The sequence below is a fragment of the Myxine glutinosa genome, chromosome 6, assembly GCF_964187855.1.
Source record: "Myxine glutinosa chromosome 6, kmMyxGlut1.1, whole genome shotgun sequence".
Taxonomy (NCBI): Eukaryota; Metazoa; Chordata; class Myxini; order Myxiniformes; family Myxinidae; genus Myxine; species Myxine glutinosa.
This window is the reverse complement of record NC_136266.1, coordinates 130,596,705-130,614,816: the sequence shown is the minus strand read 5'-3', so window position 1 is coordinate 130,614,816 and position 18,112 is coordinate 130,596,705. Positions and strand designations below refer to the sequence as shown.

Sequence of the window (18,112 nt, the reverse complement as noted above, 5' to 3'; positions counted from 1 at the left end):
AGGAAACCAGGCCAGGACACCGCCGATGACGGCCGCTGCCAGTTACACCTCCAACAGGCCTAGCCACATCGAGTGCCACGCGCTATGACCACGCTACAGAGAACGAGTGATGGGCAGCGCAGTAGGCACAGACCTCCAGCCAACGACCACGAGAGGCGCGAAGCTCGAAGGTCCGGTGGAAGGCGCTGATTGGGTAGCGCACCAAGGCTGACGTCACCGGCAAGGTTATATCAGCGTGCGCCGAACGACATTTTAGAGGGCACATCCGGTTCTTGTTTGCGCAGCCCTTCCTCTGGGACATCCGGCGCTTCGTCTTGCGCAGCACGCTCTCTTCGTCTTGGCAGACCGATCGTGAGTGGAGATCGACCTCGTGTGGAGCTCGCTGGCCTGCGTTGGACGCGTGGTGCTTTTGGTGCGTTGGATGCGTGGTGCTTGGTGCACGGACCTCGTGAGCGGCGAGAGGCTTGGAGCGGGGCCGAACGGGGCCGTGTTACACGCAAGACTACGGACGAGATAAGGCTGCACCCACACCCCACATTTCCCAATTACACGACGAACGTGTTCTTTTATCAATTCTTCCCTCGTCTCGTTTCTGAAGTCTGGTGTGTGGGATCCCAACGTAGGAGCTTTATTTGATTACCATCGCGTTTCATTGTTTCGGGTTCCGTGAAATAAACGTGTTTATTTTTGTACATTTGAAATTGTGTTTGTCGAGTTCGGTTCATTAATTCCCCGCAGGATCGAAGCCGCGGTCGGCGCGCTCCAGGTAAGTGCTTTTACCGCAGCTCCCATTTTCCTTCTTCCTCCCGCGTTTATTATAGTAAAATCCGTGTTCGGTCGTCGCCTTCAATTAAAGCCGTTTTTGGTCCATCCGCGAGCCCTGGTATTAACCGAAGGGTCCGCACGACAATACTTATGTAAATTATATTTCTGATTCATTTTTAATTATTTTGTAAAATAAAAAAATAAAAACTAGAACAATGCGACTGTGTCGCCAATATGCCTCCGCATAGTCCCACAATGGGTAGATGCCATCACTCTGCATATGTATGGGTAGGGGGTCATGTTTGTGAAGTTTCGTGTTGATCGGATAAGGTTCGTTTTTCAATCCAAGATGGCTGCCAAACCACGTGACCTATGACATTATTTTCAAACTATATGCAACAGTGCTGTTAGATGATATTTGTAAAATTTCGCAAAGATAGGGTGAGCAATTTCAGAGATATAATTATTTAATATTTTCCTTCAATCCAATATGGCTGCAAAACCATGTGACCTATGATGTCATAAATGTAATATTTCAATACAAGTGGGTCATAGATCATGTGCATGCAATTTCAGATTTTTAGGATAAGGAATGAGATTAAAACATTTTTGGCTGGTATACCACTTCACCTATTATGTCATTATCATGCTTTTGTTCCCCATTGGGAGTACTTGACAATGTGCCAAGTTTCAAATTTTTCCATTCAGCGGTTTCCGAGAAATATTTTTATTATTATTTGCTTTTAATCTAAGATGGCTGCCATACCACGTGACCTATGACGTCACACTTATCATAAAAACATTCTGCATGGGTGTCACTCCTACCCTGAAAGTTTCGTCTCAATCGGACACATGGTTGCTAAGAAAAACGAGGTTTAGCACGTATGGACGTACGGACAACTCGAAAACATAATGCCTCCGGCGACAAATAAAAATCCATTTGATGTTATGGAGTATTATGTGTAGATCAGTGACAAAAATGTCATTTTAAGCTATTTTAAATTCAGGCTGTAACAACAAAATGTGAAAAGAGTCAAGGGGTGTGAATACTTTCTGAAGGCACTGTATTTGTTGCAAAGGGTTGGCCAGCAAACTACTTCTACTGCCAAAATGTTACCCCCAAAATTGGCGTGAAGTCAGACATGATCTGTGCAGCATTGCTCCGAGTCGGTCATTCCACCATCCACCCACATAATGGATGGATGCCCTTTCTGGTCTGAGTGAATATATTTTGTTCAGTTAGCTGCTCTTTAACTATCCAAAACAATATGGGTTTTTTTAGTGGATTTTAAAATTTAATATTAAAAGGCTATTCGGCCGATCAAACCTGTGTAATGGTTGCCAACTGATGGTTGTTTGTCCGTGCTCTATCCTTTTCCAATGCTGTGCGTCATGCAAGGAAGCAGCACCTACCATTTCTAAAGTCTTTGTTTGGAGGTGTCCTCCCGGGATTCGAACCACCGACCTCGAAAGATCAGAGCAAATGCTCCAACTATTACGCCTTCCGGTTTGGTAAAACTGATGAGAATGCGTTTGAAAATTTCCTGGGTTTGCATCACTGAATGCTCGTTCTCATGGAAAATGCCACACGCTTGATATTCAACAATATAAATCACTTTTGCATTCAATCTTCCTCATAGAAAGGGTGAAAATATATTGGGGAGTCCTGCTGCTGTTATAGTGAGACTGTGGTGATTGTTGAATCGGTTGTGCACATTAAATTGAAATCAAGTATTTCCACGATCATAAACTGACGTTTGGAGACAGACAGATAAACAAAGTGAACCGATTGCTTAAAATCGCTTTTCGCTTCACACGCGTGGGGTCACAAGATCTTCTTTTTTTTTTGGCCAATTCCATTTTTCCCATTTTCTATCGACTCCAACTCCTGACACCATTTACCCCATAATCCACTCTCTTTATGTATATGTAATATGCAGGTGCAGTGCATGACTTGGAGCAACGACACCCATTAAAATAACAGCAAAAATAAAAGCACAAATTCCATCAAAGTTCATTTAATCAAACGTGTATTTACTCAATGCCGACTTTAAAAAAATGTGAGTGATACAGTACTCGTGATTATATAATATAGCAAAGCATCATATAAAAAAACGCCAAAAATCACATGATGAGAGGTGAAAAGCCATCGGTGATGCATTAAGAGAGCATGCTAGTGGCATACAAAGGGTTCATGGCATGCAGACGATATGGGGGTTTGTGGACAGGTTATTTACCAGCCGGTACTCAGACAGCCATTGTGCATTGGATAAACTGCAATGAGAATAAAATTAGTGTCAGAAAGCAACATCACACAAATTAGAATCTACTTTTTCAGATCAAATTAGAATCGACTATTTTCAAGATCATTACAGGAAAAACATTTTTCCTCTAATGATGATCATTCTCTTTGTTCGATACCAAAATGGGGAAATGTTCTTAAATCAAAATATCCAAAGACTATTCGACTAATGCTTCGAGGAAATTCCTCTGTGCACTGCTCCCCAATCACTCAGGCAATTCCACAGCATTTTCTCTACAATCAATAAATATATGCTTCTTCTTCTTCTTGCATATAGTATGTGATTTGCAACATCTTGTACATGCTCAAAAATACATAAAATAAGTTTAAGGAACTGGCCCGTTAAGTTATCACGAGTCAAGTCAACGTGCCATGCATTTACTTAATTCAACTTGTAAAGGAACAATACTGTCGTGTCCCCGGGGTTAACACTCCAAGAAGACGAATGACCGCAACGAGCTTTAACTCCGAGTAGAATTTCGAACTTGGCGGAATTATTTCTGGCACATGTGGGAAGGTTCGAAGTCTTACCTGGGACGGACGGCTGACACTGGGTTAATCCGAACCCACAAACAAAGAAACGAACCAGGACAAGAAAAGTAAAATTAAACAAATAATGAATGTATTAAAAGTAATTGTAACCCAAATAAAATGAATGCGAGGTAAAAACTATTTCCTAATTTGAGACGTCTCCATCACTCATATACAAACAAGGGGGAAACGAAAGTAAAAGAAAATAAATAATGTTTTGGTAATCGGCCGGCACTCAGCTTTGCGTGCCCAAATGGCTGGAAAGGCTTGCTGGTTGTTCGTCGCCTCCAAACCACCGATTGAAATCGCACAAAATGGCGTGGAGTCGCACTCCTCGATGTTCCAACGTGAGGTCCTTCTCGTGCTGCCGACTGCCCCGATCCTCTCTTGTTCAGTCTCTTTCCACAAGAGCCAAAGATGCGCCACCGCCTGCAACTCAGCCAGAACAAATAGGAAATGCGACCAACTCCGACAACCCCAGCACCAAGAGACATGTGACCGCCTTCGACGAATGTCAGGACAAAGAGAGCGAAATGCGACTGCCTCTAACGAACGCCAGGACCGAGAGAGCTAAAAGCGACTGCCTCCAACGAACACTAGGACTAAGAGAGACCAAGATGGCGAGACAATGTCTTTTTCCTCCAGCTCTCGAATGTTCCATGCCGACGTCGTACTCTGTCCAATCACCGAGCGCTATTCCATCATCCATCACTCCGACCAATCACAAAGCTCGGGGCATGGTCTCCCTGTCACGAGTCGTCCGGGGGCAGAGTCTAGTCTATGTTCGGGAATGTTCGGACGATGTCGTTCCCTTGCCGATCGGCAAATGCTGTTTTTCTCGGTCCTGGCGACGCTGTGAGCGCATGAGTCCCATTACTGCGTGATCGTTGTTTACTGAGCCCTCAATTTCCTGGCTGTCCGAATGTAATAAAACTGAAGGGAAGACCACAGGAGGCAAATTACACACGGGAATTAATCTTTAAGCCCTAGAATTAATTAGCACAAAGCCATCCTCCTTATGGCGACATGTAAACGCTCTTACCCGGACAGATGGCCTACTTATGTACATTGAGATGGCTTCGCGGCATACGGAGCATGCTAATCTACACATTCTGAACTTTTAAAATGTATTTCATGGCTACCCCCCACAACCGTGACAATACAAAAGGTTTACAGAGCATGATGAGGTCATTTTCTTATTCTTCTTCATTTGGATACAACACATGGTTGTGGGTAGCATCATTTTCTGGGGATATAGCTGCTGTATCGCTGATGTAGTGCCCTCTGTAGGTTAGAGCAGGAATTCGGAATTTGTTCATAGTGCCGGCGATAGCTCGCCTACTCTTTGCAAAGGACACCCTGGAATATTTAAAGTCTAGCAACTAATGCTGGCAGACGTGACGCCCAGTATAACGTCCATCCGAAGGACGGCACTCACGAGCAATAAACTAGGACAGCTAGGCCGAGATTCGAACCCAGGCTACACAACTTAGAGGCAGGCGTGCATATCTCAAGGCTGTCCTACCAGCCCGAGGTCATTTTGATTAAATAATTATCGAGCGTGATGTGGTACACAATGGGATGTTACGATGATACACCCATGTTTCAATCGTCTGTTATGACTAGCATGTCCATCTGGTAAAGCAATTGTCCTAATATATGGTGGAATATGAATGAATGTTCGTTTTTTTTTAAAGGCCATTTTCCCCGCGATAGCGGGGGTTAGCCTTGCGGGCCCCATGGTGGGTTCCATCATAAACCCCTGAACCAGCCAAGAGCATCAATTTTTGCTTTAAGTTATGAAACGTGGCTGCAACTTGGCACAAAATAATGAAATGAGTTTATGGGACCCGTTTTCAAAAGAAATAAGTCCTACAGAATGGATAATGTATTCACACACTAGTGCGTGTGTGAATTTGACCGAGACTGGCATTTTAGTTAGGAAAAATCCACATTGAGACAAATGGTGAGCCCTAACGCACAGTAAAATGCGGTGCCGGCAACCTTTTCCGATATAAATAAATCAACATGGGTCAATATTGCCAGATTGTACAAAAATAACTTCGGATTTGAGGGAAAATATCAATGCCAAGGCTCCTGCAGATGACAAGGGAGCATTTTGCCACTTGTGGTTACTGGCAATGCAAAACCATCCAATGATTTAAATATACTGCACAGCTTCCCACATTGCCCACTTTGCATCTCATGGCTTTAAAAAGCATGCACGCAAACACACACAAATTTCCCTTTCCCTCTCCCTCCCACTCCCCCTGGGGTCAAAGTCCACTCCAACATCACCACATTAACAGTAGCAGGCACCTTTTTCAACCCTGCCCTCATCCTCCAGGTCCACAATGACTTCAAATTCACAAGAATGTGCTTTGTATACCTTGGCATCCGTTAGTCAGTAAAGGCTTGCTGCACAATGCTAACCAACATATATCACCAAATTGATATCGTTCAAAACAATCAATTATTAGGCTTCCAGTGAGGTTCCCACTGGAAGCCCATTGTTCTTGTAAGGATTATTATTATTCTCACACATTTTGTGGAGACGATTCCGGGAAATTTGGTACAAAATTAAAAACAACAAAAATAAACAACAAAAAAACTGTATTGTGTTGGCAATCGAATATTCGTGTAATGATTTGGTAACCATTGCAGCGCGTTTGTAACAGATTGTGTGGATCTTGTCAGAGTGATAAACTTACATCATCATAGGCAAAATTCACACAGCCCTGCTGTGCGGTATCCCTTCGTCGGAACGAATCTGCCCGAGAAGCATGAATTGGAAATGACACATGAGCAATTGCTAAATAGTGAGATATTGAAAAAAAAATGGAAATGTGCTGAACATTCTTACTCCAAAAATCAAAAGGCAGTTCAACCCAAAATGTTGACTTCCACACAATACCAAATTAACTCTCGTGCATTCGTGGTTGGTTGGAAATATCTCCCCAAGTCTGTTAATCTGACATGCTGTTCCAACCCCTTAAGGACAGTGATGTGCATTCATTGGGATGCTTTTTTATGAAGCATATGGTGTATCTGTTTCACATCAACTTTCCAAAAGCATTTTCTGAGAGCAATGTTTACCTGTCAATGCTCGAAGCTTGACACAGCAAGTGACATAATCGTCGAAGTATATTTTCCCATCTTTGCTGTACCTCTTCAAAATTCCATTCAAAGCCTGTGGGCTCAGTCGGTAACCTGGAAATTGGGGGAGAAATCAATACTGCCGTGGAGCAACTCGTCCTCACCCTGCAGCTACTTAGGCTTTATCATAATTCACAACCTGTGGCCACTTGCATATTTTCGACCCCCACCTTCATTAAAAGATGCTACTTGCCTCCCACAAACATCCAATCACATAAGCATATACGATCACCCTGTACGTCTGTGTCCACACCGGTGATTCCTCACTTACCCATGTTGTGGAAGGCCTGTATAAGCTCGTTCGCTTCCACCGATCCACTTCTGTCAGTGTCATTGGCCATAAAGTGTTGCTTCCATCCACTAAGAGAAACCCAGAGTTCCTTGAACTCGTTGAAACCCAATTTCCCAGACATGTCTCTCTGTGAGAACAAAGAAAACCAAATACAATATAATGGATGACAAAACGTGCAGAAAAGCAAATTAATAATCTTTGCAAATCCTACAATATCGCAAACAATGATAACTGATCCACTTGCTCATTCAACTCAGGATTTTTTTCTCTTTCTCTCTCTCTTACTAGTTCCTCCACCCTCTCTATGTACCATCAACAGTCAACACAATTCATTATTTTTCAACAATTTGCAAAGTTTGTGGCAATACAAAGGGTGTTAATATGTGGTACTATGTTTTCAAAAAAACAACATACAATCATGTATGCAGCCGGTTTGAAATTGTGCACTCGTAATAACAAATGAGTGCCGCACGATGAATTCACATGCATGTTACTGTTTTCCTTTTGAAGAATGGCTGCGGTTCAATGGATAAATTTTCAATCTTCTTCTTCGTTCATATGCAGCACAAGGCTGTGGCGTAGCATCAATGGCTGAGCTGTGCTGCTGATGCAATGCCCTCTTGTAGGTTAGGGCAGGAACTTGGAATTTGGCCATGCTGCTGGCGATAACTTGCCTACTCTTCACAAAGGACACTGTGGGATCTTTAACGTTGACCAACTAATGCCGGTAGACGAGACGCCCATTTCACATCCAACCGATCGACGGCACACAGATTGATGAATTGCCTTGCCTGTGAAACACCGGGATGACAGTTTACAGCTGGGTCAGGATTAAAACCCAGGTGAGATAGCTTAGAAGCGAGTGTGTGTACCTCTAGAGTCTAGACCATCCTGACAACCCAGAAATTGAAAAGTAACATTTTGATATACAAGTTTTCAAAAAACACAATAGTATGAGTTGGTGTGGTGAGACGCCTACGTCAAGCATGGCAATCATGATTCTGCAACTCTCCAAACTGAAGGCTGTAAAAAGAAGAAAAAACAAACAACAATAATTACACATGCACGAACAATAATGGAATCATTTTGAGAACCAATTAATTATGTTTTGGGCATTTATCAGTTTAAATGCTCATCCATGTATTCAGTGTGAAGCATCATACCATTAATTTGAGAAGTGTATGTTTTGCATGTCTGTTTGACCATAAAAAAAAAAAAAAAAAAAAAACACCTTTAGAGGCCATTTTTCCCCGCAAAGCAGGGGTTGGCCTTTTTCGGGAACCGTGGTTGTTGTTGTTTTTCGGTCCCCTATTTTGAAGCAATGTTTTACGGCCGGATGCCCTTCCTGACGCCAACCCTTTTTGCCGCCTTTAACGACAAACAGGGAATTACCAGTGAACTGGTACTCAATTAGCCGACCTCGGAAGGATGACAGGCTGAGTCAATCCCCCTGGCGTTAATTCAGCGATCGACCGGGATTCGAACCCAGGATCCTTGGATCCTAAGCCGGCACCCTAGCCGCTAGCCCAACACCAGGGATTTGTCTGTTTGACCATGAGACCATATATTTCCAAACTGCAGGACAGAAAGAGTAGAAAACTAGGGGTTGTACTTGGGATGTGAATGGGATGTGAATGGGAAGGTTTTAGGCAGTTAAAAAATTTCATAGTCCCAGGTGTGTAGGGAGAACCCCAATTCTCTCCATGTAAATATGTATGGCATTCACTGGCAAAAGTAATATTCTTAGAGAAAATATTTCCTTAAAATAAGAAAACTTTTATTGAAACAAGAAAACCATGAGAATTTTTTCTCTTCTAATCTTCTCATTATTTTCATGTTTAAAGAACAAAATGTAGTTCAAGAAAATTATTTTTGGCAGTACCATTCCCGGTGGGAGGGGATAGTCATACTAAAATACCACAATTCTGGGGGAATCATCCCGTCCCCAATTCTGGGGGAATATCCCGTCCCCAATTCTGGGGGAATATCCCGTCCCCAATTCTGGGGGAATATCCCGTCCCCAATTCTGGGGGAATCATCCCGTCCCCAATTCTGGGGGAATCATCCCGTCCCCAATTCTGGGGGAATCATCCCGTCCCCAATTCTGGGGGGAATATCCCGTCCCCAATTCTGAGGGAATTATTCCCGTCCCTTCATCCATAATTCTGGGCGAATAATCCCGTCCCCAATTCTGGGGGAATTATCCCGTCCCTCCGTCCATAATTCTGGGGGAATTATCCCGTCCCTCCGTCCATAATTCTGGGGGAATTATCCCGTCCCTCCGTCCATAATTCTGGGGGAATTATCCCGTCCCTCCGTCCATAATTCTGGGGGAATTATCCCGTCCCTCCGTCCATAATTCTGGGGGAATTATCCCGTCCCTCCGTCCATAATTCTGGGGGAATTATCCCGTCCCTCCGTCCATAATTCTGGGGGAATTATCCCGTCCCTCCGTCCATAATTCTGGGGGAATTATCCCGTCCCTCCGTCCATAATTTTGGGGGAATTATCCCGTCCCTCCGTCCATAATTCTGCGGGAATTATCCCGTCCCTCCGTCCATAATTCTGCGGGAATTATCCCGTCCCTCCGTCCATAATTCTGCGGGAATTATCCCGTCCCTCCGTCCATAATTCTGGGGGAATTATCCCGTCCCTCCGTCCATAATTCTGGGGGAATTATCCCGTCCCTCCGTCCATAATTCTGGGGGAATTATCCCGTCCCTCCGTCCATAATTCTGGGGGAATTATCCCGTCCCTCCGTCCATAATTCTGGGGGAATTATCCCGTCCCTCCGTCCATAATTCTGGGGGAATTACCCCGTCCCTCCGTCCATAATTCTGGGGGAATTATCCCGGCCCTCCGTCCATAATTCTGGGGGAATTATCCCGGCCCTCCGTCCATAATTCTGGGGGAATTATCCCGTCCCTCCGTCCATAATTCTGGGGGAATTATCCCGTCCCTCCATCCATAATTCTGGGGGAATTATCCCGTCCCTCCCTCCATAATTCTGGGGGAATTATCCCGTCCCTCCGTCCATAATTCTGGGGGAATTATCCCGTCCCTCCGTCCATAATTCTGGGGGAATTATCCCGTCCCTCCGTCCATAATTCTGGGGGAATTATCCCGTCCCTCCGTCCATAATTCTGGGGGAATTATCCCGTCCCTCCGTCCATAATTCTGGGGGAATTATCCCGTCCCTCCGTCCATAATTCTGGGGGAATTATCCCGTCCCTCCGTCCATAATTCTGGGGGAATTACCCCGTCCCTCCGTCCATAATTCTGGGGGAATTATCCCGTCCCTGCGTCCATAATTCTGGGGGAATTATCCCGTCCCTCCGTCCATAATTCTGGGGGAATTATCCCGTCCCTCCGTCCATAATTCTGGGGGAATTATCCCGTCCCTCCATCCATAATTCTGGGGGAATTATCCCGTCCCTCCCTCCATAATTCTGGGGGAATTATCCCGTCCCTCCGTCCATAATTCTGGGGGAATTATCCCGTCCCTCCGTCCATAATTCTGGGGGAATTATCCCGTCCCTCCGTCCATAATTCTGGGGGAATTATCCCGTCCCTCCGTCCAAAATTCTGGGGGAATTATCCCGTCCCTCCATCCCTAATTCTGGGAGAATTATCCCGTCCCTCCATCCCTAATTCTGGGAGAATTATCCCGTCCCTCCATCCATAATTCTGAGGGAATTATCCTGTCCCTCCATCCATAATTCTGGGGGAATTATCCCGTCCCTCCATCCACAATTCTGGGGGAATTATCCCGTCCCTCCATCCACAATTCTGGGGGAATTATCCCGTCCCTCCATCCACAATTCTGGGGGAATTATCCCGTCCCTCCATACATAATATTCTGGGGGAATTATCCCGTCCCTACATCCATAATTCTGGGGGAATTATTCCGTCCCCAATTCTGGTGGGAATTATCCAGTCCCTAATTCTCGGGGTATTACCTCATCCGTAAATCTGGGAGAATTAACCTGTCCTTAAAGATGGGTTCTTTGCTAGTGATCTAACAAGTAGAGAATGAAAAATAATGTGATAGTATTCATGCTTATTTCCAACCCCTTGTTCTATGTACAAGGTGATCCATATGTCTTGTGATCCCGAATAACAGAAAACCTCTTGCCAATTGTATTGTCTGATTGCCCTTTGTGTCCCCCTTTGGGGGTATCTCTATAGATAGCTTCACATGTTTTGAGCTACAGAGACCGATTGATTTTTTTTCTGAGTGAGGTAAATATTATGCAAAAGGTGTGGCCAGAAAATTCTCAAGATTTTCTTATGGCTGTTGTAGTCCTCTGGTGATTCCTCTGGTGATTTTCTAGTGCTAGTCCTCCGGTGATTTTCCAGGATTCAAATCCAAATGGGAAAATCGACTTCACGATGCCGTCAAAGATCCTCAACTTTATTTTGGTGTTGGACTTTTTTCCAAATTTCCATGAGTCTCATGAATGTATCCCTCACTTCTTTTCTGTTTTCCTAGATGTACATTTTAGTCCCACTTGTACCTTTTCATGTACCTAAGATCATTTCCAATTTTATAAACAAAATATACAAATAAACAAAATGCCTAAAATTAAATTAAAATACTGACAATTTTTTTTCAATTTGTTATTTCTTTAATGTTTAAACAACCATGTAGCTCGGTACACAAATATACTAAAGAGTGCATGTGGGTACAAAAACATAATCAAACGGGTCAGCAAATATTCTCAAACATACCCACATGTGTTCAAAAAGATTCAATGTCAGGTTCATGTGTTCAAAAGAATACCTGTGGGTGTAGAAATATATTCAAACTACATTTGAATGGTCTGCTTATAATTATATTCAGGGACACACTCACGTTGGTAGTTTCCACACAATCCGGCCTGTGTCAGGCAACGCTGGAGCTCCTCGGCATTTATCTGCCCATCCTGAAAACACATTTAACGTCATTTGTTTGATTGGAGCAAACTATGGTATTTTTTTTTTTAACAAGTATGACCCAATATGTACATAAAGCAGTACAATCTGCTGTAGATTCGTGATCTTCCATCTTCTTTCGTGATCTTCCAATCTTCCATCATTACGTGAAAAGGGCTCATGGAAGAGCTGAACAGAGGGCAAAGGTCAATAAACAAATTGGAGAAAAGAAGCAGGTAGAAGAGAATACAATTAGGCCCCACTTTACGTTGTTTCGCTTATACATCCCTCATGAATAGGAGAACAAATCCATTATACGTCGCCATTAATTCTTTCATAAAGAACGAAGGATGGGCAGACTAGTTTGAGTTGTATAATATGTTGGTAGGCATTACTTGCGACATATCCCAACATCCTGCCTCATATCCCCGTCTACCTTTGTACCGCCATCTTTGCCAACGTTGATTGAACGTTGTGACTTGCAATAATAAAAAAATATTTTATTAATCCTTCATTGCAACTGCTTTGTAAATATTTGGTAAACACCTGGGAAGTGCTATTCGTGGTGGAAGAGAGAAAACACGCAAAGTGTTACCCTTGAGGTTAAATTAGACGTGGTAAAGAATTTCAACAACGGAGATTGGGCAGTTGATATCAGCCAAGTGTTTGGCTCAACTCTGACAAACGGTGCAAACAATTCGTGTTAATATGCAGAAAAATTTAGAGAGGGTGCTCAATGTGTTTACACCTATGAGTGATACTAAAATAACTCGTGCGAGAACTGCAGTCATGGAAAATATGGAGTGGATTGTCACCGTTTGGATTGAAGATCAAAATCACCATTACGTGGTGACTAAATCGTTGTTTTAAGATTTAAAGAAAGGACAAAGTTAGGGGTCAGACATGGAAGCTTTGGGAAAGTGGCTGAAAAGGGAACGAGAACCCGGTGGGTTTGGTCTTCTGTGGTAACGGAGGAGGTGGCACTGAGCAGCCACGAAACGAGGCGAGAGGATGGAGAGGCAGGACGATGCAGGCAAGGGGGCGACGAAACAGGCACAGGGTGAAGACAGGAACATGGGCATGCAGGCAGACGACCAAAAGCGCTCTTTTCCTCACACGAGACAAACCTTTTTCCATTTTGGCACGATGCTCTCTCTCTCTTGTACGATGCACTCTCTCTGGCAAGATGGCAATTCTCCTCAGAGAGCGCTTCATTTCCTCCCCCATCCCCGACCCACCCCCTTCCAATCTTCAGAGCGCACCAAACCCAAAAGACACTAGTTTCTCCCCTCGGAGGCGTTAATAGCCACGCCCCATCAGGAGATGATCATCACTCCACCCCCTCTCTCCTAAGCCACACCCATTTCCCTCACCCGGGGGATTACAAGAGATTTTACACACATAAACTTCACTTTAAACCCTAGCTATTTAATACAATGCACCTCCCTCTGTGCGGTGCATATTCAAGCAGACAATTCTTAAGCTAAATGTTCCTGCTTATTACCTCGAGATTGGCTAACTACTTATATACGGACCGTACTACTCTATATATTTATAACTGTACGGAGGTAATCTCTAATCTCGGTAATCTCTCTCTCTAAAGTGATGACCTGAAAAATATATTTTAATAATAAACTTCAGAGGTCCAAAATAAACTTAAATTTAATACGGGGTGGACTTGATGACGTAATTTGTAAAGAGTTAGTGTCTGCTCTGAGTAGAGGTGGGTGGCGTTTCAAACCCCGGCAAAGTCATTACCGTAGTTACAATCAAAAAGTTTAATAATGGTGTGTTGCTTTTTGTTTAATGCTCAACATTTTAAAAGGATAGAGAACTAACGTAGAGAAGGGGGAGGGGAGAGAAGTTTCCTTTTTTAATCTATCTTGTGCACCCAATTCCTCCCCACACCCATTGCTTGTCCAAGTCTTCCTCTATTTTGTCCTTCAACTCCACTGTTGATGGCTCACACATCCTCTCCCTACTGTTCCTTTTGTCCTATTGCATCCTGATACGTTCAGTGTTCTAGCTCTTCCACGAGCCTTAACTCTGTGTACAAAAATAAAACTCATAGGTTGGCAACCATTGTGCAGGCTTGATGGGCCGAATGGTCTCTTTCTGTGTTGAGGTTCCTTGGAAGGGAAGTCAAGTATTATTATATACTGTATATTGCGAACCGTGGTGTCTGTCCATGCATTCGGTTGTCTCTTATGGCAGCCGCTTCCCATACCGACTTTGAAGAGCTCATCATTCACTTTTGAAATGACGAGAGAACAGGCATGAACAAAGTTGATGCCAAATATTATTTTGCAAGCAGGATAGTTTGCCCTCTTTTTAGACAAATCCAACCTATGCCGCCAGATGTTGCACTACCATTTTGCGGTGGGTGGTATAACTATCTCTTTATAAGCTTTGGCTCTGAGTGAAACCAAGAATTAACCTTTTAAAAGTCCATGAAATAATTTAAACTAGCCGAAACCCATGGAACATCCACGGAAGGGAGGATGTGGTGTATGGATAGAGTGTACCATTATGGATGGCATAGGGGATTTGCTTGTCCGACAAAGAGTTAGGAAGAAAGATGAGAATGAAGAGTGCGTATATGAACAACGATCGCCGACACCGGCACAAATGCATGCTCTGGATTGTCCACTCAGTGGACGGCTTGCTTTCGCCTTCGCCTGTCCAATCAGCGGACGGCTTGCTTCGCCTTCGCCCAGCAGACGCCAATACGATGGCGTCATATCGGCAGTTAATCGGATGCTTTTGGGCCCCAACGTCGGCTAATTCAGATTTTTCGAGTATGGCTGTACGTGATAAACAAAGAGCGCGGTTCGTAGATCGTAAATCCATTAGTGCCGTGGGCATCGGGTCACTGGGTGCGGTGTAAAAGGGATAACAAAGTCGAGTCCTTATGCTATTATTATATAGATGGATAAATTAACTTGAACTTTTCCCATCATTGGGAATGGTTACTACACTTGCTTTTCCCATCACTGGGGATGGATACCTTTCCTTGTAATTATATAATTTGTGGTGAAAAATTTGACAAAAAAAAAAAAAAAAACTCCCCACGAACATGTCCCCGACTTGCATCATCAAGCTTATGGCAAAAATGAATTCACTTTAAGTCCGACTTTGCAGAAACGTATCTCCGACGTAAAACGAGGATTTCCCGTGCTCTAATAGCATGAGGAAGGGAATGGACGACATGGTCTCACCGAGTGTAAAAAATAAAATAAATAAAACACAGAAGTAGAAATGGGAAAGACCATGAGCAGTTGATAAATGGAAATCAGTCGGCAGAATAGTTTCCGACTTAGAGGGGAAAATCAAGTGACAAGACAAGACTCAGGGAAAAGCAAGTGATGCAGGTTACACAGGTGGGAGAAGTGGAACAAAGAAACGGAAGTGAGAAAGCAAGTCTGGATTTTGTACGGTTAACAAGAGGGGGTTACTGGAAGAATGTATGAGCCATGCAAGGGGCTGAAACAGTGGTGGAGGACTGAAAGAGCTGATGGAGGAAGAGCAGAGGAGATGGAAAACAGGTCACCAAGAAGTGTGACGATAGAGCAACAGGCCCGGCATCTCCGCTTTCCAGGAAATGCCATTGATGTTGAGCGCTTCAGATTCCACAGCATCCAAGAGTGCAGTAGCATGCTGGGATATTGGTGCAACTACCCAACATATCGCCGATCGATTATAGAATTTCAACGCCATGCAAATACTGCCAGCAGTTCTCACCCCTCCTGCCACAGATGAAAAGTATCCAGCCAGAGGGTCTTGCTGTGGGAACCCCTGCTGTGCAGAGTAACCACCGGGTCCACCAGGAGGGCCCCCATAACCAGGAAACTGTGGCATGTGGAAAACAAAAGAAAAAAAGTCATAATCCTGAAAAAGAGGCCCATTATGTAACTTAAAGTACTTTTCATCATAGAAGAAGAATAACATCTGAATAAATATTATTATGTCATCCCATAACTACTAATTAGTAAACAGAGAAGGCTATTGAACTCTTTAAACAATTTGCAGCAGATGCCTTTGAAAAAGTTTTAATGTTCTCCAAGTTTCAACAAAGACGTACAGAAGTCCCATATTTATCATGATGATCATATTTTATATTATGACGATTATGATATTCAGTGTCTCACTTGTACTTGTACACATGGAAACACAAGGGTAGCCATTGGAATGGGAGAGCTGAAAAATCAAGCATGGCACCTTAAATCCTAAAATGAAATCCTTCGCTGCCTTACACCTGTCCTCCGTGGAATCCAAAGCTCTCCACATTATTGACATCTCGAGAGATGAGGATGAAGCACAGTGTCTGCTGCTTTATTGCCACAGACAAGTTAGTGGCCTCTATTGTACACTGCTCCTTTCCTATTCCATCTCCAGGCACTGCATGACGTCATTGCTGGGCACCAAAGGGAGCTCGGCAGTGACGCGTGCTGAAAGGGAGTACTCGGTTTTCACTCCGGTTTCTTTGTTTGTTGTCCGGGCGATATCTCGGCCATTCTATGAGCTAGGAAGCTGAAATTTTGGCACAATAGTGAGCACGTGCTTTGGCAAAAACAGCATTTTTGTTTTTTTAAATTAATCACTCAATTGATTAGTTACTTAATTATTATCGATTAATTAATCACTTATTTATTTTCTTTCTCATCTGGGCAATAGCAAAGGCACCTTTTAAGTTAGGAATTTGGACATGACTGAGTGACCAAGTGATTTGGCCGTAAAGGGTATTTTGGATTTATTGATTCATCAATTAATCGATTAATTATTTAATGGTTAGCGTTTCGTGTTACCTCCCCAAACCCCGGTTACGGTACCTCTCAGAGTCTTGAGGGAACGCGGCAGAAAGATTTGTTATTGAATGTTCTAATAAACCATGGTAAAACCACACCAATGCAATTGTGTAAAACAAAATAAGTAATTGTATCAAGAACTCTCACATACACAATTATATCACTCTTAACGAAAGTACCATGAAAATATTGTTGTGGTTTTGAGAATAAAGGATGACCCCCCCTCGTAGGTAGACGCACCACAACATGTAGCCTCGCTGTAGTTCAGTTATCTCTTAGTAAATGCAAGCGTAGTCTCCTTTCCTGTGTTAGTTTTGCGTTGAGCAGGCCAGTATGTGTAGGCCTCGATTAGGCTGGAATACCATGTGCTCAGCCTGAACAAGTCTGGCAAGGCCGAAGGGAGGAGCTGCAGGGGGAGTGGCCGGTAAGCCGCGAGCAGCCAATCGGTGCTCGAGGGGAGTGGCTCACCACGGCGATGGGAGGAGGGGCATGGAACATTCGGGTAAGGCCGGGGCAGAGCCATAAAACCCTGCCCCGGGCCCCCCGCCGCAGAAGAGAGTCAGAAACCCCAAGCGCGAGTCACAGCTTGAGTCAGAACGCCAGAGAGTTTGCCCAGAACAAGCAGACAAGTCAGAGCTTGAGAACGAATCGGGGAGAGTCCGAGCTCGAGTCAGAATCCACAGAACGCGTCAGTCACCCAGCCCCTGAACGAGTCGGAGTGCTTGAATCGAGTTGCGTGTTACAGCCTCGCTGTACACGAACATTCCCCGTGCCCTGTGCCCTGCACTCTGTGGCTGTATTTTTTATTTTTTTTTGGATTCTGAATCGAGGCTCGTGAAAGAGCTAACATTTATTTCACAAACAAATCAACCAGACAAACAAAACACACAAAAAGAGGGAGCGGAAGACAAGATGGGGAGAGAAGGGGAAGCACACAACCACAACATTTGAGAGCAGGGAGAAGTGTGGGAGGGAGAGGGCTTGGGGGCAGGAGGCGTGGGAGGAGGAGGGCGGGGGGGAGAGGTATAAAACACAAGGGGACCGAAATTAGCGGGGGTAGAAAAGATCAAGGTTTTGGATGGGGGAGGATAAGAGATGGTGGTGAACAGCTGTTTTAAAGACCTGGAGGGTGCAGTGGGATTGAAGAGAGTGAGGGAGTTTGTTCCAGAGGCGGAAGAAAAGAGGAATGAAGGGGTGAAGGTGAGCAGAAAGTCTTGATTTTGGCAGTTTAACCATAAGAGGGTTGCAGGCAGATCTTGTGCGACCTGTAGGAATATTTGGGGGACAGAGCCCAGAGAGGGCTGGGGGGGCAAGGCCAGAGAGGAGTCGGTAGAAGACGGAAAGACC

At 44.1% G+C, this 18,112-nt stretch overlaps 1 protein-coding gene across 1 annotated transcript in view; it reads right to left on the bottom strand.

Annotated features, from left to right (window-relative positions):
* Positions 1–2,767: 2,767 nt before the first annotated feature.
* SRI (sorcin) overlaps positions 2,768–18,112 on the bottom strand; it is a 29,614-nt gene continuing 14,269 nt past the window's right edge. The window contains exons 2-8 of the mRNA XM_068121074.2: positions 15,702–15,809; positions 11,902–11,971; positions 8,026–8,069; positions 7,026–7,173; positions 6,695–6,808; positions 6,310–6,368; positions 2,768–3,039 (exon numbers count right to left, since the gene is read on the bottom strand). Of these exons, the coding sequence (XP_067977175.2) occupies positions 3,013–3,039; positions 6,310–6,368; positions 6,695–6,808; positions 7,026–7,173; positions 8,026–8,069; positions 11,902–11,971; positions 15,702–15,809 (570 nt within the window). The 3' untranslated portion in view covers positions 2,768–3,012. The remainder of the gene's footprint in view (positions 3,040–6,309; positions 6,369–6,694; positions 6,809–7,025; positions 7,174–8,025; positions 8,070–11,901; positions 11,972–15,701; positions 15,810–18,112) is intronic.